General features: G+C 37.5%; 1 protein-coding gene across 2 annotated transcripts in view; it reads right to left on the reverse strand.

Moving 5' to 3' along the window:
- rps6kc1 (ribosomal protein S6 kinase polypeptide 1) overlaps window positions 1–24,881 on the reverse strand; it is a 146,770-nt gene that overhangs the window by 120,594 nt on the left and 1,295 nt on the right. For both annotated transcript variants that reach the window (XR_009515105.1, XM_059985857.1), the window contains exons 3-4: window positions 20,552–20,672; window positions 7,288–7,403 (exon numbers count right to left, since the gene is read on the reverse strand). Coding sequence is in view for 1 of the 2 variants with exons in the window: in XM_059985857.1 (XP_059841840.1) it covers window positions 7,288–7,403; window positions 20,552–20,672 (237 nt within the window). In the remaining variant the exon portion in view is untranslated. The remainder of the gene's footprint in view (window positions 1–7,287; window positions 7,404–20,551; window positions 20,673–24,881) is intronic.

Below are 24,881 nucleotides of genomic sequence, written 5' to 3' on the forward strand. Positions count from 1 at the left end.
AACCATTTATAAGACTATAACATTTGAGCAACCCAAGTCATGGGAAGGGATTAACAAGCAGAGGAAAAGATTCAGAAAGGATCCTCAAAAGAAATCCTTGAAGCAAAATAAAAGCACGATATCCTTATTAACGCAAGAGACCACAAGACATAGGAGCAGAATTAGGCCATCTGCTCCATTGAGTCTGCTCCACCATTCAATCACGCCTGATCCTTTTTTTACCCCCTCCTCAACCCCTGTTCCCGGCCTTCTCCCCGTAACCTTTGATGCCATATCCAATCAAGAACCTATCAATCTCTACCTCAAATTCACCACACTTTGACTAAAGAAATTTCTCCATATCTCTGCTTTGAAAGGGTGCCCCTCTATCCCGCTCTCTTGTCCTAGACCCTCCCACCAATTTGAATTCCAGTGAGTACAGACCCAGAGGGATCAAACATTCCTCATATGATAACCCTTTCATTCCTGGAATCATTCTTGTGAACCTCCTCTGGACCCTCTCCAATGCCAGCACTTCTAAGATGAGGGGCCTAAAACTGATCACAATATTCAAGGTGAGGTCTCACCAGTGCCTTATAAAGCCTCAGCATCACATCCTTACTCTTGTATCCTAGACCTCTTGAAATGAATGCTAACATTGCATTTGCCTTCCTCACCACCGACTCTACCTGTAAGTTAACCTTTAGGGTGTTCTGCACAAGGACCTCCCAGTCCCTCTGCATCTCAGATTTTTGTTTAAATAGACTGCACATTTATTTCCACTAGCAAAGTGCATAACCATGCATTTTCCAACATCGTATTTCATATGCCACTTTCCTGCCCATTCTCCTAATCTAAGTCCTGCTGCATCCTACCTGTTTCCACAACACCACCTGCCCCTCTACCAATCTTCGTATCATCTGCAAACTTGGCAACAAAGCCATCTATTCCATCATCTAAATCATTTATATAAAACATAAAAAGAAGTGGTCCCAACACTGACCCCTGTGGAACACCAGTAGTCACTGGCACCCAACCAGAAAAGGATCCTTTTATTCCCACTCGCTGCCTCCTACCAATCATCCAATGCTCTAACCTCGTTAGTAACTTTCCTGTAATACCATGGGCTCTATACTTGGTAAGCAGTCTCACGTGTGGCACCTTGTCAAAGGCCTTCTCAAATATACAACATCCACTGCATCCCCTTTATCAATCCTACTTGTAGTCTCCTCATAGAAGTCCAACAGGTTTGTCAGGCAGGATTTTCCCTGAAGGAAACCATGCTGACTTTGCCCTATCTTGTCCTGTGTCACCAAGTACTCCGTCACCTCATCCTTAACAACTGACTCTAACAATCTTCCCAACCACTGAGGTCAGGCTAACTGGTCTATAATTTCTTTTCTGCTGCCTTCCTCCTTTCTTAAAGAGTGGAGTGACATTTGTAATTTTCCAGTCCTCTGCACCATGCCAGAGTTCAATGATTTTTGAAAGATCATTTCTAATGCCACCACAATCTCTAATGCTACCTCTTTCAGAACCCGAGGGTGCAGTTCATCTGAACCGGGTGACTTACATACCTTTAGGTCTTTCAGCTTTTTCAGCACCTTCTCTCTTGTAACAGTAACTGCACCCACTTCTCTTCCTTCACACACTACAACATCTGGCACACTGCTAGTGTCCTCCATAGTGAAGACTGATGGAAAATATTCATTTAGTTCATCAGCCATCTCTTTGTCCCCCATTATTATTTCTCCTGCCTCGTTTTCTAGCAGTCCTATATCCACTCTCATTTCTCATTTATTTTTAACAGACTTGAAAAAACTTTTACCATTCCCTTTGATATTATTTGCTAGCTTGCTTTCATATTTCACCTTTGCCATTCCAGTGATTTTTTTTTAGTTGCTCTCTATAGGTTTTTAAAACTTCTCAGTCCTCTATCTTCCCACTAATGTTTGCTTTGTTGTATGCCTTTTCTTTTGGTTTTACAATGGCTTTGACTTCCTTTGTCAGACACGGTTGTACTATTTTACCATTTGAGTATTTCTTCATTTTTGGAATAAATGTGTCCTGCACCTTCCTCATTTTTCCCAGAAACGCGGCCATTGCTGCTCTGCTGACACCCTTGCCAGCAACTCCTTCCAATTTACTTTGGCCACTCATACCACTGTAATTTCCCTTACTCCACTGAAATACTGCTACATCAGACTACTTTCTCCCTATCAAATTAAAAACTGAACTCAATCATATTGTGATCACTGGCTCCAAAGGGTTCCTTTGCCTCAGGCTCCCTAATCGCCTTCAATTCATTACACAACATCCAATCCAGGAGAGTTGATCCCCTAGTAGGCTTAACAACAAACTGCCCTAAAAAGCTATCTCTTAAGCATTCAACAAACTCACTCTCTTGAGATCAATTACCAATTTTCCCCAATCGACCTGCATTTTAAAATCTCCCATGACTACCATAACATTACCCTTTTGACTCAACTTTTCTATTTCCTGTTGTAACCTGTGGTCCACCTCCCAGCCACAATAGGGAGGCCTGTATATAGCTGCCATCAATGTCCTTTTACCCTTGCAGTTTCTTAACTTAACCCACAAGGATTCAACATCTTCTGATCCTATGTCACTTCTTTCTACTGATTTGATGCCATTCTTTAACAGTAGAGCCACACCACCCCCATCTGCCTATCTTCCTATCCCTCCAATATAAATGTTGTGGACACATCCCAGGGCCATGATAACTCCAAGTAGAGAATCAGAACACAGTATTAAGCCAGAGTCTCAAGAGTACTCTGAAGCCCAGGGTAAACAGCTAAAAGGACTGCACCACCTCAAACTACCTACTGATCCAACATATCATGTCCTTGTGTGGAACGGACTGCAGGTTCTACAAAAGCCTCTGTCACTTTAAACAAAAAAAAAGAGGAATATTCAGATTGAGGAAGTGACCAAATGTGACCACGTGAAAAGTAAGGGCAAGCCAACAAATACGAGGCTTATGGACCAGAAGGTCAGGATCAGCTTGGATAAAATAATTTATTCAAGGGCATAAAACAGCAAGTTATGATCTTCAATGTGGAGGATAGTAGACAAGAGTGTTCCTCAGACCAGCTTTTGTATTTAGATACAGTACCTGTCATAACATTAGGGGAAGTTTCAAAGTTTATTACTATTATTAAACTGGAGGTATGACAAATAAATAGTGTCAATATCAATTAATAGCAACACAGATAATCTAATAGTTTGGGATGAAAGTGACAAAGGAAATTAGATATTGACGACTTACAGTTAAAGCGATGTAAATTATACAAGGGATAGCAAGCTGCAATATCAACAGTGGCATTGGAGCAAACACTGTGGGACAAACGATCCTATTGTTTAGTTATAAATCTTAGAGTTAGACAACATATCATGAGAACTATCAGACAGCCATACAGAATATGGGGTGACAGAGTACATGGTTAATTGGCTACCCTTAGTGTAATTTCTTAATTAATTTAGATCACTTTGTAGAGATCTGTTTTCACTTTTACATGAAAGACTCTTTCTCTTGATCACTGCCAAAAAGGCAAATTAAATCCACTGTAAAACAATAAGACATGAAAACTTCCGGGGGGTGGGGGTGAATACTTTTTATGGATGGTAACTCACATCAGGGACTTTTCATGCACCCTTGGTGTGGATGGTCCATCTCAGAACTAGGTCTATCCAACTCAAATCAGGTGCCTAAAAAGAACTACTTTTTAAATCAGGGTGGTGATCAAGATTTAAGGCAGAGTTTTGCAGCAGTTTCTCTGAGTTGAGGAGTTAACAATCAACAAAAGGGATTCATTAGAGAGGTGTTGTTGGGTGGTAGGATGAACAGGGCGAAGTTTGAAGGGCATCAATTAATTAATTACATGGAAATAAATAGTGTAATCTTTGAGAACCATCATGGACAAGCTGTATTGAGAAAATATAAAAGGTAGTGAAGTTATTCTAAAATTAAAGCTCCAATTATGCTAAAGCTAGAATACCAAGTCTAGTCTGGTCACACACTTTTGTAAGGAAATGAATGGTTCTTGAGATTTATCAGAATATCTCCCTAAGTCAAGGATTTTAGTTGAAAGGTTGGATTGAAGAAGTGGGCTCTTCACCTTCAAGTATATGAGGTAGAAAGTTGATATAATAAAGGTATACAAGATTACAGAGAGAAAATATATTCCAATTTTCTTATTGTACAAGGGCTATAATGGACATAGATTTGAAGATTTGGGCAAAAGGTATTCATAATAACTCAGAATTTGCCAACAAGGGTGGTAGAAACAGAGCTGAACAACAATTTCAACAGGAAATTGGAAAGGCACTTAAGGGGATTTGGGCACAGAGAAAGGAGATGGTACTGACAACAGAAATAAAAGCATCTCTGAATAAAGAATTAGCATTAACTCAGTGGACTCATTGATCTTTTATGTCTCTAACTCTATACTGGAGTCCACAGGATAATATCCAAATCAGAGGGTTCAGCCTTGCAGTGACTCACATACAGTACTTGCATCCAAAATCATAAAGCATTAGAACAGGAAGCCTACAAACTAACCCCATGTGTATTTATATATTGAAAGATGCCATACACTGCTCTTTGAGAATATTAACTATATTCCAGCCACTCTCTGCTGCAGGATTAAATTGTGCACAAAGTGGGTATGAAGGAGGGAAGGAGATGAATTCACCCTTACTTCCCTACAATTTTAAATGACTTTCATTAGGACCTCACAGAATTCTCAAAATAATGTGCCGCAACAAAAGTGATTTTTCAAACACGGTTAAAAGTACATTTATAAATAATTCTGGAGATGGCCAGTAAAGTTTAGCAACTTCAAGTATTAGAATAAAATGCTGGTAATAGACAAACATTGAAAGTTGATTAATTCTGGAACTCAGTGCTCTCCTTGAAGCCTAGATCTAAATGAGAAACTTCTATGGGCAAACCAAAATGGAGAAGCACTTTGCTTCTCTGGCATCTTCAGAATTTTGAGATCTTTCTCAAAGCATGATTCTTTAAGACAGCGTCACCTCAAAATTTATCAATTGTTCTTCGGTGACCATGTTGAGAGAAGAAAATCTTTCTTTATTCCAGTAAAATTAAAAACATTAACAGTATTCTTGTATCAGTTAGAAATTTTACTAAAAATTTGCATTTTATACAAAGCTATTCACATTCCTTTCACAATATCAAAGTACTTTGCAAACAATGGAATGTAGTTTCTTACACTAGTGACATGTTAATTTGCACAAAGCACCACAAATTGATGTGCTAGAATGCACAGGTATTTCTCTTTGATGTAGGGCTGGACACTGGAATATCATGGGATCTGAAAACACAGATGGGGCCTCAGTTTCAAATGCTCTATTACATGTTCTATTTCCACTGCATGTCCAGGTTTTTGTGCTCTGCTCTATAATGGAAAATCGATTAGGAATGTGACTCAGAGGGATATTGACCCTTACCATTTTTTTTTAAATCAATGGCCCATAGAAAGCATCCTATCTGGAGTGCATCATGGCTTGGTTTGACAACTGCTCTTCACATGACTACAAAAAACTGTAGAGGTATGGGTACTGCTCACAGAAACTAGCCTCTCATCCACAGACTGTCTATCCTATCCTTCTCACTGCCTCAGTAAATAATCAACAACCCCTCCCACCGCAGACATTCTCTCTTCTCCACTCTCCCATCAGGCAGAAGCTACAAAAACTTGAAAACGTATACCAACAGGCTCAAGGATAGCTTCTACCCTATTATAAGACTATTGAATACTTCCCTAGTATGTTAAGGTGGCCTTTTCACCTCACAACTTACTCATTAGGATCCTGTACCTTTTAGTCTACCTGCTCTGTACTTTCTCTGTAGCGGCTACACATTATTCTACGTTTTCTTCTTGTTTTACCTTGTACAACCACAATGCACTGGGTAATGACCTGATCTAGAGGAAAAGTCTGCAAGACAAGCTATTCAAGATACTTTGGTACATGTGATAATAATAAACCAATTCAAATACAGCCATACCTGACCTTCGCAATAATACACATTACAACCTCTGATGAAAGATTTCTGCTCTCATTTGTTACTTGAATTATTCCTAATTTGATTTAAGGAGAACTGAAATCTTACAAAAGAAATACAAGTATATATTATAATTGCTCAATTCAAAACAGTAGACAATTAGGTTTTTCTAAATCAAGAAAAAAGTTGCTTTGAATTAAGAGGTAATCTATTCAAAAAAGGTGGATATTGAAAAGGTTTTCCATTTCAGAAAGAAAAACAAGAAGAATAAAACAAGGGAACACAGACCACTATTACCTAAGAAGTTCCAACAGGGCATTTGTAAAATAAATGGATTGGGCAAAGTCAGCATAAATCATAGAAAAGAAAATCATTTTTTAAAAAATCTACTGGAACTTCTGAGTTTGTAAATAATAAATAAAGGCAAACCAGTTGATGGCATTTTTAGATAAGGTTTTCTAATAAAGGTGCCACACTAGTAGTGGCATGATTTTGCAAGTAACGTACTTTCATGGATTGATGACTGGTCAACTAAGAGAGGGAATAAACAGATCCTTCTCAGATTGAGCTAGTGGGCAGAGCGTGGGGAGGAGTGACCACTGGACTTGGTTATTCACAATCTACAGCAATGATTTGCTGATTGCAGGAGGATGATAGAGGAAATATACACACCTACAGCGGCTGACAGTACAAAGCTGGATAGCAATACATGCCAAGAGAAGGTTGCATAGGGGCTTCAGGGGATGCAGACAAATTAAAAACCAGGCAGATGGAATACGTAAAATTAGTAGATTACAAAATCACCTATTGATTAAAAAGTGGTTTCTTTTTCAGAAAGATAGTGCAATGGGTTGATGTTTAGAATGGCCTAGGTTTCCCCAAAAACAAATCACTGAAAGGAATTAAATGTGAAACAGGGAAATGCAACAAGGATTGCCAGACTCGTCCTCGGATAGCAGGTTTAAAAGAAGAGGTTAAGCGGACTGGGCCTATTCTCTCTTTTGAGCTTAGAAGAGCAAAAAGGTAATCACATTGAACATAGAAACCCAGGGGGCTTAGCAGATTACATGCAGAATTGATGATTCCCCTAGCCGGGTTGTCAGTCGGGACCAGTTTTAGAATAAAAGGATCAGCCATTCAGGGCTTGGATATATATAAAAAAAATCTCCAAAACAATAGAAATACATAGATGCCTCTAACCAAAAAGACTGTGGACCTTATTATCTAGAAATGATTGGATAAGTGCAAGCACCATATACCTTAAAGAAATCTTCTAGCTGTTTACTATTATACAAGGCTGGGACATTAGCAGAGAACTGCAGGAGATCTTCAGCGCACTGCCTTCTCTCTTCAATCACAGATTTGTCAAAACGACCTACAATAAAAAATATGTAGCAATTAAACTGGAAAACATTCTTGTTTATTTCAACTTTAATTATACTGGTTACATATTTTATAGGCAGCAAGTCAGAAAACAGTATCTGCCACATATCAAACAAAAAGTACTTTTGAAGATGGATCAAAATGATAATTAGCAAGACTTTAGTTGGGCTAGATTTATTGCAAACCTAGGCTGGGCTTTATTTTACTGAAACAAAGAGCATTATCCACAAGAGACTATTCTGTCCACAAAGCCAAAAATAGTGGATCACCAGATTAAATCACACATAAAGAAATTCTAATTATTTTGCTGTAGACAGGCTGCAGTTTGTGTATAGAGTATAATGATTGTTTAAGCATTTGTGTAAATAAATCTCTAGTACAATCTTCAGACCACTTACAAATTTCACATTAATCACTTTTATTGAATCATGACATGTTCAGTTTGTTTTATTAGTTCATAACCTCTAAATTAGATCAAATTGGGCCCCTCAACTCAGAAAGGATGTGCTGAAACTGAAGAGAGTTCAAAGAAGGTTCACAAGAATGATCCCAGCATTGAATGGCTCGTCATTCAATGAAGAGCATCTGATAGCTCCGAGCCTATATTCACTAGAACTCAGAATGAGGAGCAACCTAACTGAAACCTATCAAATGTTGAAAGGCCTCGATAAAGTGGATGTAGAGAGGATGGTTCCTTTGGTAGGACAGTCTAGGAACAGAGGACACAGCCTCCAAATTGAGGGGCATCCTTATAGAACAGAGATGAGGAAGAATTTCTTCAGCCAGAGAGTGGTGAGTCTATGGAAATCTTTGCCACAGGGAGCTGTGGAGACCAAGTCTTCATGTATGTTTAAGGCAAAGGTTGATAGGTCCTTGATTAGTCAGGGCATGAATGGATATGGGGAGAAGACAGGAGATTGGGACTAGGAAGAAAAATGGATCAGCCATGATGAAACAGCAGAGCAGACTCGATGGGCCGAATGTCCTAAGCCTGCTCTTATATCTTAACGTCTTAAATCAGATGTAAAAGAATAAGCTCTATCCACAAAACTCTAGGCAATAAAACAGCTGATTAAGCCTCATACGAATTATTAAATGGCTGTAAAAATGACAAATGTTTTTGACAACCAGAAGAATAAAAGTTTAAACTTAGGAAACCTAACAGAACTTAATACATTCAAATAATCTCAGTCATCACAGAAACAGGCACAAGACATCCAGAGACAAGGCTGACCATAAATCTCTTAAATAGAACTGATTTTGATTCACAAAATGCATTGTGTTTCTATACGAGTTAATGTAGTCATAATTGATAGTGATCCACAATATTGTCTTTTCAACCAAGTTATATTACTTTAGATTAAGCATCCTATCACCCAGGGGAGAAAAAAAATCACCAATAGTGTCAGATAAATATTGATAGAATATTTGAAGAGAGCTGAGACAGCATACCAAGGGATATCAAGTGTGGAGTTTTATATGAGGACCTTGCTGGCTGACCACATCATAATCAGCAAATCACACTGAGCTGAAATGCATCCTTTTTAAGATAAGCATTGTGCATCAAGAGCCACAGCAATCTAATTTTAACATGTGAATTCACTATAAATGTACATTTGATTTAGTACAAAAGTAGACAATCTAAACGAAGATGTCATTTAATTTCAGCTGCTTTAAATCACACCACCATAATAGCTTTACTGCTCAGTCGAAAGTGCCCTGCAATTTGATGTGGTGTAGAATCTGTAATGACCACTGGATCACAGTGGAAAGACCAGCTGGCAGTATTCAGTACTGCATGTCTGCAAAGAACGTATCATTTACAGTTGACCATAAAGTAATGACAGAATGTTGTTTCAGAAGGCAATTAATTATCTTTATGTCACAAAGTAGGCTAAATAAAAAAACTACAGCAAATCCCAAAGTGTATCCCCTCACGTATTGGTTAAAATCATTTTAATCTCAGTTAATGTTTAAAGAGATTTAAATCGATATAGTGCAAAGCAAATTAACAGCTCTTTAAAAATGCTTATATTACTGGAAGATAGTGCCAATATCTTTGAGTGGGATCATTTGCTTAAGCTTTATTCTAGCATAAAATTAGGGAAATCTAGTGATTTTTTTTAAATACTCAATTTAATCCAAGTTGCAGTTACTAATTGCAGTTAGTAATATAATACAAATACTTTTCTACTGCTCAAAGAAAAACACATTGTATTCATAACCTCAACATCAAATTAAGAATTCTCATCACATTCAAATCCCTCTGTGTGCTTGCTTTTACCTCTAACCTTCTCCAATCCTGTAACCATCAGATCACAGCATACAACTTGCATCTCCAGTATACCTACCATTACCACCACTTAGCCCATTATCAAACAACCTAGTCACACTGATTGCTAAGGTTGCCCACTGAGTTTTTGCAGGAGCGAGTACAGCAAGCGACCAGGTAAATGGGTAGACAACCTGTCTTCCACATGTTCATAACCAAGCCCAAATTTAATGAACGGAGGTCAGTTTGAGGAAGGGGAAGTGTAACGGAAAGGAGGAAGAAGAGACTAAGGGCCAGCACAGCTGGCAAACTGAGATGGTCGGAGATGTGCATGTGGAAACTTTATAAAGCAGCTTAATATAAAGTGTAACAACAACTTCTCACTCAATGTCAGCAAAATCAAAGAGCTGATTATTGACTACAGGAGGAGGAAATTGGAGGTTCATGAGCCAGTCCTCATCATGAGATCAGAGTGGAGAGGGTCAACAACTTTAAAATTCCTCAGAATTCCTCGAAAGATTTGTCTTGTTTCCAGCAGGCAAATAACATTACAAAGAAAGTATGACAGTGCCAGTACTTCCTTATAAGTTTGCGAAGATTCAGCATGTTACCTAAAACTTTGACAAATTTCCATAGAGACACAGTGGAAAGTATACTGACTGGTTGCACCATGACCTGGTATGGAAGCACCAATGCCCTTGAATGAAAAAGCCTACAAAAAGTAGTGGATATGGCCCAGTCCATCATGGGTAAAGCCCTCTCCACCACTGAGCACATCTACAATGTCGCAAGAAAGCTGCATCCATCATTTAGGCCATACTCTCTCCTCACTGCTGCCAGCAGGACAGAGGTACAGGAGCCTCAAGACCTAAAAAAAAAACAGGTTTAGGAATAGTTATCACCCCTTAAGCATCAGGCTCTTGGATCACATGAGATAGCTTCACTCATCCCAACACTGAACTGTTCTCATGGACAGACAGTTCAAAACTAGAGGATAGAGATTGAAAGCAATTTCCAAAATAAAAACACAAAATTGTCAATATTAGAAACTCATTTACTATATCACCAATCATAGTACCCAGAATGCATTGCCAAAGGAGGTAGAACCAGATTCTATAGGTCTGAAAATAGATGAGAAAGTAGGGAGGAAATCAGAGAAATTAGTCAGTCATGATCTGGCTGTATCAGAGTTTGACATCAAAGATAAAAGGTAGAAGGTCCAGAAATGCTATTAGGAAGGATATAAATATTAATTTGGAAGCTAATTTAATCCTTGTACGCAATTAACCAGTTAACTTGAGATGACTTAAAAACAACTAATTAGCGTTTTGCTTTAATAATGAGTAACCCATGACATAATTGCAAAACTTCATTCATTGTGTTGTGAACAACACACACAAAATACTGGAGGGACTCAGCAGGTCAGACAGCATCTGTGGAGGGAAATGAACAGTCAACGTTCTGGGCTGAGAACCTTTCAACGGGACTGGAAGGAAAAGTAGACAGAAGCCAGAAAAAAAGGTTGGCGAGAGGAGGAGGAGCACGAGCTGGCAGGTAAATCCAAACTGGGGATGTTGGAAAGGTGCGAGAAGGAGGGAGGTGACCGGTGAAAGAGACTAGGGCTGAACTAGGTGAAATCTGATAGAGGAGGACAGTAGACCATGGAATAATGGCAAGGATGTGAGGATCCAGAAGGAGGACAGGGGCAAGCCGCGAGGACAGGGGAGAGGAAAGGGAAGGAGCAAAGGGGCCAGAGGGAAGTTATACTGGAATTTAGAGAAATCCATGTTGATGTCATCAAGTTGGAGATTACCACAACAGAATACGAGGTGTTGTTCCTCTAATCTGCATATAGCTTCAAGATGGTAGTAGAGGAACTCGTTAACAGATACGTCAGTGTCAGAATGGGAAGCAAAATTCAGATGCCTAGCTACTGGGAGATCCTGTCTATTACAGTAGCCAGAATGAAGGTGCTTAACAGGTCTCAATGTACAGTATGCTAATGAGAGAAACAACCTCTCATAATCCATTTTGACATCTACAACTTGACAGATCAACATTGACTTCTCTAACTTCTGGTAATTACTTCCCTCTATTCCCCCTCACACTTTGTTTTCCATTATTCTTCGGACCCCTTCACCCCTTCTTTTCCTTCCCCCACCTTCATAAAACTGCTAACATCATGGCTTCCTCTCTCTGATTTTCACCTCCTTCCCTTTATTTCATGATCTGTCCCTCTAGTCAGATTCCATCTTCAGCACTGTGCCCTGTCAACATATCACCTACCAGCCTTTTCTGCTACCTCCACCTCACCTACCATTCCCGCTTCAAATGGATTCGCCCATCATCTGCCAGCTAATGCTCCGTTCTGCTCCCACTTTCCTTTTATTCTGGCTTCTGCCCTTACTTGCCAGTCCTGATGAAGGTTCTTGGCCCAAAACATTGACTTTTCAATCCTCCCACCTCAGATGCCGCCTAACCTGCTGAGTTCCTCCAGCATTTTCTGTGTTTTGCTCCAGATTTCCAGCATCTGCAGTCTGTCATGTATTCATTGTTAGGATTACTGTTAAATATTGCTATGATCTCATTGATCCAACTCAAATTAAAACTTGAAAATCAATTTGAAAGGTATTGATTTTTGTACTCTAAATATCAGCCCTCATTCAGAGGAAACAGATGCCTGGAGCTACTGAAGAACTAAAGATCACCTTGAACATGTCTGCTTACTCAACTAAAAAAAAATGCATTATGCTTCAAAGATCATAAACTACTCAGCAAAAAAAAAGGCAGTAGATGGCAAAGTAACCAAAAGACAAAAGGAGGAGGCAGCAGAAACACAAACTTGAACAGAGAAACAAAGTTAAGTTTAGTGTGAAAAAAATGTTTTAATCAATTCACATTGATTTTCTTTTTAACTTTATCTTAAATTCAAAAACTACACAGGTCTACCACTTAAGATTTTTAAGTAATAAAGACATTTCTTTTGTAATAAAGAAATGACAGTGTACTCAGTCAGTAGCTTTTACACACAATATAATTTACTCGATTCACCTGCCGAAGCAATACTAGAGCTTCAAAAATAGATCTATAAACATACTGAACAAGCTTTCATCCATAAAAGGCATTAGTGAATCTGCTCGGATTTTAACAATTTGGCAGATTTAATTATTTCCAGCTGCTTTAAATGTTCACATTCCTCGGAAATGAGTAAGTTCTTCCAGTTGTGCCAGGCCCTTACATCATTAGTGTAGCAGTGGATACGTAACTACTGTTGTGATGGCTTACAATTTTAGAAAACAAACTCACCAGTTCCCAAAATAGTGTGAAGTGTTTCTAGAAAGCATGAAAGGAAGAAATATTCAATTCAATACAGCACTTCAAAGAGACCTCCTTTTACTAACTGTAGCTTCTTCTCTATGATTGACCATTTCTCTCAATCTTGTCAACACAGCACATCACTAAGGTTTCTCTTGTCCTTAACTTCCATCCTATCAATGTCCAGTATGTAAATCATCCTTCATAATTTCCAACTCCTCCTTCCTGATTCCATTGGACACATCTCACCCTCCCCTCCATGCTCAGCATTCTAAAAGGGACAGATGATTTCTTCAAGTTCTTATTTCACCTAACATTCCCTTCTCAAAGAACTCTTCCACACAACTATTTCACCTCATCTCCTCCTACCATTCCATCCATGCAAAGCATCTATTCATCTGCACTTTGACTTTAGTGCACTAGATTCTGTGTTCATAATCTGGTCTCCTCTTCAATGAAGGACTAAGCATTTCTCAGGGATGACCAGTCCAACATCACATTAATTCATCAACCCTGGCACCTCTTGGGCCCACCTCCTCGACTTCTCTTGCATTTTCCAACTCTCATTTTAGATTTCCTGCAACTGCTATATTCTGCACCACACATTGTCTAGGTAATTGTTGTGTTTCTTTCCAACTATCTTCATTCACCTTCCTCAGGTCACATTGACAGATCACTTCTCTTAGATGGCATGCATGGTAGGCCTCCAAGATTCCTTAACAATATCTGTGCAACCTTGGACTCCAACATAGAGAATGAAATGTCTTGCCACCCCATCTCCTCTACAACTTTCTACACTCTGGTTTTCTCATCTTCACCATTCTCAAGGAGCATCACTGAGCTGCAGTGTTAACTTCTGCTGCTCTCTCCACAGATGTAGCTTGGCCTGTGGAGAACCCACAACATTTTGCCTTTCCAGACAATGGAAATACATTGGGTATAATTAGCCAAAAACTGATCAGCAATGAACAAAGGGCAGACAGCAATGAAATGCATCTTATGAATACAAGCCTCCCATTCTTTGTCATTGAATTTCATCAAAAATACAGAAACAAAAAAAAATCACAAGACAGAACAAAATGATTTCAGACCTCAGAAAGAATAAATCTAAACATCACATGACAAAAAGCCAGTAATAATCAAACCAGAGGCACAAAATAAAAACCAATACAAGCACACAAAAAAAATCTAAAATGCCCACCACTTTTGATAAAATGCATACAGATTTGACTCATTTCTTGCAAGCAACATGTGCACATTTAGCATGATTTGTACCATTTTGAAAACTGGCAAGGACAGCAGCCACTGCAATATCAGCAGAGAATCCTGCAAAAGTGACAGAACATCAATCCTGATACTTCACTGACCGGATTTAAGTGCTACCATGACAACCCAGCCATTCCTATGAGAGACACTGAACCCTGCAGAGGGGAGTACAAATAATCTCCAGTGAAAAAGTGGAAAGGAACAGCAAACTTAACTAAATGGCTGCTGTAAAGCTGGAAACACATGTGCAACTAGTTCCTTTTGTTTGTAATGTACTAGACGGGCTGTGGAGTTGATGTCAAGTACAACAAATATACTGGTCAGCCACATTTTACATTTTTAAGCTCTAGTACACAGAAACTCTAGATCTTGATTCACAAGACCTCCGCCTTATCAGAAATCTGTACTGCAAACAAACTGCTGCTATAAAAATAAATGGAGAAGTAAGTCAATTTATGAAAATTAGGAGAGGTATTAGACAAGGGTGTGTTTTTTCCCCTGAATTGTTTAATGTGTACAGTGAAACAATATTACAAAAAATAAGAGACATCTTGGGAATCAAAGTTGGTGGTAAAAATATCAATAATTTCAGATATGTGGATGACACTGTTAATTGCAAGTATGGAAGAAGAACTACAAAACATAATTGATATAGTTGTTGAAGAAAGTGCAAAAATGGGTCTATCTATCAATTGCAAAAAGACAGGATGTATGGTGATATCCATAAAGAAGGAGAATCCTATCTGCAGACCGAGAATAAACGGGGAAGACATAAAACAAGTACAGAACTTTTGCTACTTAGGAAGCTGGCAGGTGTAACATGGACATCAGAAGAATAGGGATGGCAAAAAACACCTTTATGAGAATGAAGAATATACTGAACAACTCTAAACTAGGCATGACAACCCACCTCAGAGCACTGAAATGTTACGTTTATCCAGTTATGTTATATGATTCAGAATGTTGGACAATATCTAGTAACATGAGGAAACGAATTGAAGCAGCAGAGATGTGGTTTTTGAGGAGGATGCAAAGAATATCATGGACCAAACGAATATCTAATGAGGATGTCATGAACAGATCAAGCACAAAAAGAGAAGTAATGTGTGAGATCATGAAAGGGCAACATAACTTCATTGGACATGTGATTAGGAAAGAGGAGTTAGAATGCACGGTAATAATGGAAAAGATTGAAGGGAAGAAAGCAGGAGGAAGGCAAAGACAAATGATGATGGAGACAGCAGCCAGAGAACTGGAAATGAATACCAATGAATTGATCCACTTGACCTGAAACAGGAGTGTGTGGGCCACAGCAGTCAAAGCTCAAACTGGGCATGGCACCTGATGATGATGATGACACAGATGTAGAAGTTAAACAAGAGGACAGGTGGGTGTGGTTTTGTCAGCAGGTTGATTCCCAGGAAAGCAAGTCTCATTATTTTTAAAATTTCTCTCAGCAGCAATACCCCTTCCACTTTCTGGATTCATATCTGCCTTCAGAAATCTATACTCCCAACTATCCACTAATTTAATTGCTCCAGAATTAACTTTCAGTCATAACAGACTCAGATACATGACTTCCTCTCCATTTTCTCCCTCCTTAAAACTTCTCTAACCTGACTTTTTTTGAATCACATCTTCAGAATCAGATTTATTATTACTGTCTTATGTGACATGAAATCAGGAGTTTTGCAGCAGCAGTACAATGCAGAGATATAAAATTACTTTAAAGTACAAAATAAACAGGACAAAAGCAGGACTTGGTGTGCTGGTGTCCTGGGTTTTTTGATTCATAGAGTAATAGAGTCATAGAAAAGTAAAGCACAGAAACAGGCTTCTCGGCCCTCCTAGTACATGCTGAGGCATTTAAACTACCTACTCCTATTGACCTGGACCAGGACCATAGCCTTCCATCCATGTACCTATACAAACTTCTCTTCAATCTTGAAATCAAACTCACATGCACCACTTGCTCTGGCAGTTAGTTCCACATTCTCACAACCCTTTGAGTGAAGGAGTTTCCCTTCATGTTCACCTTAAACTTTTCATCTTTCACCCTTAACCCATAAACCTCTAGTTGTAGTCCCACCCAACCTCAGTGGAAAAGGCCTGCTTGTATTTACCTCATTTACTCCACATAATTTTGTATAGCCATCAATTCTCTTCTCAATCTTCTACGTTCCAAGGAATAAAGTCCATATAACTCAGGTCCTCAAGAACTAGCAGCATCCTTGTAAATTTTCTCTGTACTCATTCAACCTTATTTATATCTTTCCTGTAGGTAGGTGACCAAAACTGCACACTATACACCAAATTAGGCCTCACCAATGTCTCGTACAACTTCAATATAATATCCAATCTCCTGTACTCAATACTTTTTATGAAGGCCAATGTGCCAAAAGTTTTCTTTATGACCAACCCTATCAACCTGTGATACCATTTTCAATGGATTATGGACCTGTATTCCCAGATTCTTTTATTCTACAGCACTTCTCAATGACCTAGTATTCACTAAGTAGGTGTAAGACCTACCCTGGTTGGCCCTTCTGAAGTGCAACACCTCACACTTGTCTGCAATAAATTTGATTACACTTTCCTTTAGGATGATTTTGCCTTCAACTATTTTTGTGTTCTCTCCATAAACACTGATTGGAAAAATACAAAAACCAGGCAGAGCACTCAATCAATGCCTCAAAATGCTGCCCTGCTAAAAACATCACTGGATGTTCCTTCCCAACAGGACTGGCTTATCGTATTCACTCAGTCCATGTTACCTTAAGAGGCAATTAGTGATAGAAGGTTCTGATAAGAAAGTATAAGATTCAGGGTCTTTCACTGTAGAGAATTTGAGATGAATCTCCATTTCAAATTACGGATGCGCTTTAATGTCCACTTCTCCACATCCTAACCATTTTGACAAACATGTTCTTGAGAAAAGAGGCAGAAGTAGAGCTTGTGTAAGCAAATCTCTTATTTAAATTCAATCCAGCTCCAGATTCCAGGCCACCATAAGGAACCCAGTGCTCCATAGAAGTACCTCACTAACTCCAAGGCAAAATTAATTTCTCCTCAATTAAAGATTCCTCATTCAGACTCTAAATTTTATTTGCTGATTGGCATTGAAATGACAATGTCAACAACCTGTTCACCAAAACTTCATTTTCTTGCCTGAATCTATATCTTACACAGCCACTTAATCTGCTATTGCATCCCCTCCACACCAAGTAGTTTGATGGTTTCTACTCTTTCAATTATTCAGAATCAATCTGGATTGCTACACATTGACCACCACTGACTACTAGATGGATTTTATGACAGTCACAAATTCAAGGACTATAACCCATCTTCCCATCATTTAAGAATACTTTAAAACAGGTTTAAAGTATACCATCTGTTAAAAATGACAATTCAAGGATATAGCAAACTTATTAGTTCAGCAGCATAGAAGCTGCTAACAGTCAATATAGAAATAGCCAAATAAAATTACTATCCACACAGAAATAAAAAGCTCCTCTGAGGCAGACCTCATTTTGAGATTTTATAAATAGTTGGGGAAATTCTGCACAAATTTATTTGTATTTCTAGAAACTTTTGATAAGATATCCTGTAAGAGAACAAGGATGAATTGAGACAACATTTGCAGTATCATTGAAAGGGCATATTGACTTAAACCAATGATGCAGCTTTAGTAAATATACAGTTGGAACCCACAGGCAATATCTGTTCTGACCCCAGTGTGAAAAAAGAGCTACATTTCAATTTTTTGAAACACGAGAGGTTTCAAATTTGTTCAAAGATACTTTGAAAGGATATTATCCTTGCAGTACAAATTGGAGTACCAGACTCCAGATAAAAAGCAAGGTCACATATATCAAGGATTGATCTCAAAGATAATTTAACAGAAAGCGCTTTTCACACATCCCAAAGTTCAAAAATTCTTCACCCACCTTTTTTGTTCAGATTACATATTATGTTATACAACACGACCCAGTGGAGTTTTTTTTTTAAATCAAACACATGCAATAAATTTGAAACAAAAACATGAATTGCCAGAAGCACTCACAAGTCATGTTACACACTTGGGGTGAAACAAGAAGTCAATGATTTGGATCAGAGCCCACCGTCAGAACTGAAAAATTGTGAAAGCGAGTGTGTTTCAATTTGTAGAAAGAAGCAAGGTGCAGACCAAAGTTGTCAGGGAAACAAATATTTTAAACATCAGGAATTAGAAACAAGAGGAAAAGGGAAATTGAAAGTGAGGTACAATCACATCTGTGGAGGGGGGAATAAAAGGATAGATTATCTGGAATCATTAATACTGAGTTTCAGTGCAGAGGACTGCAACTTGCCCATACACATGATGAAATGTTTCTTCTCAAGCTTATAGTGTTCTAATTAAGTAGGTGAAAATGCAGAGTGATCAAAGTGGGAACAAAAAGTGAGAAGCACCTATAAACTCAGGATCAGCATGGACTAAACAGAGATGGTCTGCAAATCAATCACTTCTCTGGGCCGTGTTTAGCTTCCCCAGTGTACAGGCAACCATATTGTGCACCCAATACAAAATATTAGATTGGCAGCGACAGTATATTGATGTTTCAAGTCAAAGAGTTATTTGGGTCCTTAGATTATGTAAAGAGATGAGGGAACATAATGGATGTTGCCCTTCCTTTAGTTCCATAGGAATGCTTGAAACAAAAAAGGGGAAATGAAAGTGGATCAACACAATTCTAAATAGGGAGGGGAAGGCAGGTTAAGTATCTCTCCGCATCAAAGCCACTCAGTGTGCCAAATACTTCCAGCATATTCCGTTCTTGCAACCATGTCAAATTTGTTGATGTTCAAATGACTACAACAGGGACAGCAAAGAATAGTTTTGCAATTCAAACTCACTGACAGTTGTTCGCTTGTAGACTCTTTCACATTGAAGAGATTATGGATTTGGGTTCTAGATAATTCACTCAATCTAATTTTGCAGTGCCTGCTATTGGTCTCACCAGAATGACAATCCTCATCCATCTTTAAGTGCACCAGATGCAATATGGACAGTTCTACATCCCATTTGAGCTTTCTGCGAATTTTTTTTTAATGCAACCAAAAAACCAAAAAAATTGAAAATTCTATTATTTTTGTTTATTCATGGAACATTTTTCATGTAAAGGCAATCTTGAATATTAATTACTTTCTTTAATGAAGTATAATTGAAGTTTTTGCTACAATGGCTCCATCCAATCTATTGTCTATTGTCGTTACTGGCTGGAATCTCTGCCGAATCCTTTGGATATTAAGTCAGAGATTCCCATTTCTTGCTGACATCATCGAATTGCCTGACCATTCCCAATTGTGGCTTTACAGTCCATTTACTACCATTGTCTTTCCTTAAATATTATTTAACCTTTAATCATAAAACATAAAAATTTTGTAGTAACCCATCAAAGAATGACCACCAAACTCAACAATACTTCGGTAGGCATCATTTGCAGCCGTTGGGACATTTAACCATTTATTAACGTTAGCACAGAAGATGAATAACCAATTTAGCTACAAAGGCACAAAAATTCACTGGAGATTGGAAAAAAAAAATCCCTTCTGCATTTTGGAGGATGTCAAATGAAAAATAAAAGGCAAAGCTGGAGAAAGGGGATATTGATGGATTTCATTCGCTTTCAAAATGCATCCTCCTGATCAGTCATGAAATAAGTTGCAATCTTAATCTCTTTACCCCTTTAAACTCATGGTTTCCTCGTCTCCGATTCTTCCCAATGAAATGCAGCATCTTGTAATTTGCTACCTTGAAGTCCATTCATTTACACATTCATTCTACATTATTAACATCATACACTGTGCTACAGTTTACTTCAGTATTAATGTTGCCACAAAATTCAAGGACGTAAATTTAGAAACTGCAAATTTAATTCCACAGTTTAATTTTATATGTACAGCAAATATCAGCATGAAACTTCACAGAATACCGTTTATAACTTTTTTCTAGTTTAATAAGCCACACTTAAACCTTAAATACACCATGGTCAATCCACTCTGCAACTAATCTCCTCACATTAATTCCCCAGAATTCAGATGGCACTGCATTTGCTTCACACACAAATCAAATTTTGGAATAAAAGCATATGCTGCGTTTTTTGTTATCCAAAATTAATGCATTTTGTGTGAATACAGGAAAACTTATTCTCCATTTTAGTTGGCATCTCTGCATTTTTTGCAGACAAAAACAGAATTCTGATACTGTATTGTTGCAAAGTTAGAAATAAAAAATATAACTGCCTTACCAAAAACTTTTCCTTTAGCAAAAGGTGGAAATAATTCTGGATGCCTGTATAAAGTTTTATGAAGCTGCCAGAACTCTTTGTGAAGTTTCTTAAAATCATTGTAACGTTTCCAAACTACTATCTGAAACAAGGGGGTAAAGTCAGAAATTAGCAAATGAATATGATTATTTGCATATTCTATTACAGAAGCTATGTTGACAGAGAAAAGAAATTACTCTAGCATTAACTTCTAACAGTTAAGAGACTAACTGTAACATTGCATTAAACTATTCAATATAGACCCCAGGTCAGTTTGTCATTAATGGGCTGTTTCCCACAATTAATCTCAGTGATGTGAATCCTTTGTTAATTGGTGTGCTCATAAGAGTCATGTTAAACTGGGCAAAGTTATGGTCAGGATGTTCACCAAGTTCACTTATTAGGTTCATACATGAAAAGTGATCAGAGCCCAATAAATTGCATCACAGAGAATTAATGCCTTCAGATAGGAATAAAAAATTGGCAAATATCGAGGCAACATTTTCCCCCAACTTACTGAATGGCACTTAATGTGAATAATGGTGCAAATATCTTAAAACATACTTGATATTAGACTTGAACCAAAATTAAATAAAAATTAAAATTCTGAAGGCATTAACATTGCTGCCAAAAGCTTTAGTGCCAACAGCCACCAATTTACCAAATGCTTCCAACTAACAGTCTTATGTAGCAAGTAAGCTCTGTCATATTATACGATTTACTGTATGAGTATTGTCTAATTATTGCAAATCTGTACTTCTGTTTAATAAAGGTATCATAAAAATGATAATCAGAGTGTGTAATTTTAGAACTAAATATCTAGAACATGGGAAATAGTGGTTAAGAACATTGAGTCAGAGGTCTTCAAAAGTCAATTTTGTATAATTTTAAAAGTCTATATTTAATTACATATATTAAGTTATAAGATGCATATAAGCAGGTAATATAGCAACATTTAATAAACTTTCTGCCACATAATCTAACCACAGTCAAATTTTAAGTAGTTTTCATATTATGAGAGAATTATACACATTAACTGGCTATTTTTAAACCAACACAATAAAAGAAAATTTCACAAAACCTATTCTCCAACCTCTCGCCCCTAAAATTAGAACAATAACACAACTTAAATTTCATGCATATGAACTATCCTGTCCTGGAGCAGTGAGTCTGTATCACTGAAATGGGCCAGATATTCCTTTCCTTCTGTCCCTGCAGTTTTTGATGTCAATGAAATCCAAAAGTAGAGGAGCTGAAACACAACTTGGCACATTTCCTGGGGAACATACCCCCATGGGAAAGAGCAGGAGCACATACCATTATAAACTTATTGACCTAAATGCACTGATTTTGGTCCTCAACTTCAACATAACCATTTCTGGCATAGAAATATCAGGGCAGTATTTTAAATAGAATTAATTAGATTTAAAAAGTGATTACAGGCATTTTTTTCCTCATCATTGTATTAATTTCTCAGTTGACTGTACATGGAAAAATTTAAAGTTCTTAATTGATTAAATCAATTTCTTTACTTTTCATTTTGTTTTCAACATCCGATTAGCGGAAAACTCCCACTAGCAGACCACATCAAGGGCTAGATCTTGATTAGATCAAGCACCCAAGATAAATGCAGTAGCAAACTGGGTGGTGAATAATTTGGCTTATACCCTCATCCAAAAGCAACATAAAACTTCATAGGTTAATTCATAAGAAACTAAATACAAGGTGCTTGAAAAGGAGAAAGAAAGATAAAATTGCTTACAATTTAAACTTAGCTATACTGTTAGTCCCTTGGGGCATCTTAATCCATTCAAAAGCAACCTACAGCTAAAATGATAGGCCATCCATTTGATTTTTGAAAAACTATTAAATATTTACATTTAGAAAGCCATTCCACATAATGATTGGTCTTCAAAAGAACTCAGCTTTCTTTACTTTATTACTGTAATTTATACTTTAGCAATTACCTTCATAATCAGCTTATTCCAGAGTTAGAGCCAAAATCAATTCTAGTTGTCAGTTGTAGCCTCCAAGATGTAATAGTCTCTTTTGCAAGCAGGACAGCATTAGAAATGTAGGTGGATCAAATTCTTTATGTTGCCTTTGCCTTGAACTTCACTATTTTCATGATTTTATTTGGAGCAGCTATGCAAGTCAGCAGAAAGCATCTGCCAAAATCTCCATTACCTTCAGATATTTTTTATGTTATAGCAAATTATGTGCACACTGCATTTCCTTCTGTCATGTAATAATTCATTTTTCTCTCCACAAGATGCAATCACTAGTACTCCACCTTTTCAAGACCTTTTGAATCAAATATCTATCCCAGTACAACTCTTTATGTTCTCCTCATTCACCTAACAAACATTTACAAGATCAGATTACATCTAGATTTTAAAATTGTTGACAATTTTATAGGTTCCTAGGCACAATATTAATCTACTTGCTCCTACACTATATTAGATTCTTAACATTACATTTAGCGGTACAATATTTTACTTTCTAGCTCCCCTTTCCCTGTCCAGGATAATGAACACAGGTGGATTTGTCCCTAACCATCCCATAATGCTCTACTACAACTGGCCGCTTACACAGGTACTTCCAGTAACGAAGTACCTCCAATTTTCCACAAATGGTTCAGCAAAGATCTGCATTCAATTTCTATTGTTTTGTAACATTCTATTAATAACTGAAATTCAATCTTGTAAAATTCAGCAATCTATTCAAATGTTTTCACAAGCAACCTACAAACTGAATTATTATTCACTTATTACTTTAGTAAAGAAATTCCGTGCAAGTGTGTTTTATTGAGCAAGTTTTGTATAGCTTCTTTAATAATTAACACGCAGTGATTTCTAATACTTGAATACAGAGGGGCAAAGCTACTCAAAGAGTCTGATTTAAGTTACAAATAGAAGCCAAGATTTTGGAATATGCTGCAATTTTTACAAAATCCAAAACTAATGTATTTTGTGTGAATACAGAAAAACTTATCCTCCATTATAAACCATTTTAGTTGGCATCGCTACATTTTTTGCAGAAAAAATAAAATTCTGATACCGTATTGTTGCAAAGTTGTAAATAAAAATAAAACTGCCTTATCAAAAACTTCTCCTTTAGCAAAAGGTGAAAATAGTCTGGATGCCTGTACAAAGTGCAGGATTGTGAAAAGTGCCTAAAAAAGGAACAACATAATTTGGGATAGGAAAATGGTGAAAGGCCTTGATAGAGTAGATGTTTCCTATGGTGGGAAGAGTCTTAGACTCTTAGGCACAGCCTCAGAATAGAGGGACGTCCTTTTAGAACGGAGGTGAGGAGGAACTTCTTTAGCCAGAAAGTGGTGAATCTGTGGAATTCATCGCCACAGGCAGCTGTGGAGGCCAAGTTTTTATGTATATTTAAGGCAGAGGTTGATAAGATTCTTGATTTGTCAGGGCATGAAGAGATACAGGGAAGGCAGGAGATTGAGGCCGAGAGGAAAAATGGATCAACCATGATGAAATGACAAAGCAGACTCAATGGGCTAAGTTACCTAATTCTGCTTCTATATGTTACGGTCTTCTGGTCTAAAATATGGTCTGAATAATCAACTCCCTTGTGCTTCAAAGCACAGAATAAAACTTCCATAATTGGAGGTGCTTGTTGTATTAAGAGTTTGTATCACAAAACAGATAGCCAATTTCAGAACATTCACAAACAATTAAAGTCATATTCTTGGAGAAAGCTTGTTTACACATTGACCAGAATATTTAAAAGTAAATGAAGGCCATCTCAGAATGTTGTAATACATACAAGCTTGATAGGACATAATCACTTTCATGATTGGCTTCATCTACCTTGCAATCAAAGTTGTCAATAACTCAAGCACTTGCTAACTTAATTCCTTGAAGAGATAGTCAATCTCACAAAGCTGTATAAACTCTTCATAAAATGCTTGGAAGATATTCAGCATTTTGGATAATATTATGAAAGCGGTAGAGGATACACAATATCATTTAATTCATTGGGATATAGCAAGAGTTTTCTCTGAATATATTCCACTAGTATTATACCCAAGAAGGCAATCAAGAATGAAATATCATAGAGATGACATTGCTGAAGGATTAACGCTACTGTAAGAAGTACATATCCAGAAGCAAATGTTAAACTTTGGATTGTTTGGCAATACTATACTCTCTCACAAAGGACAATATGTGAAATACTGCTGTGAGCCAATAAATACTTGTTTTTTTTTAAATTGGGGAAACATCGAAGAACATTTGTTGTACATAACTTACTTTCCAGAAGAGGAAATAAGTTTTTGCATTGAATT

Source organism: Hypanus sabinus, chromosome 12, assembly GCF_030144855.1.
Source record: "Hypanus sabinus isolate sHypSab1 chromosome 12, sHypSab1.hap1, whole genome shotgun sequence".
NCBI lineage: Eukaryota > Metazoa > Chordata > Chondrichthyes > Myliobatiformes > Dasyatidae > Hypanus > Hypanus sabinus.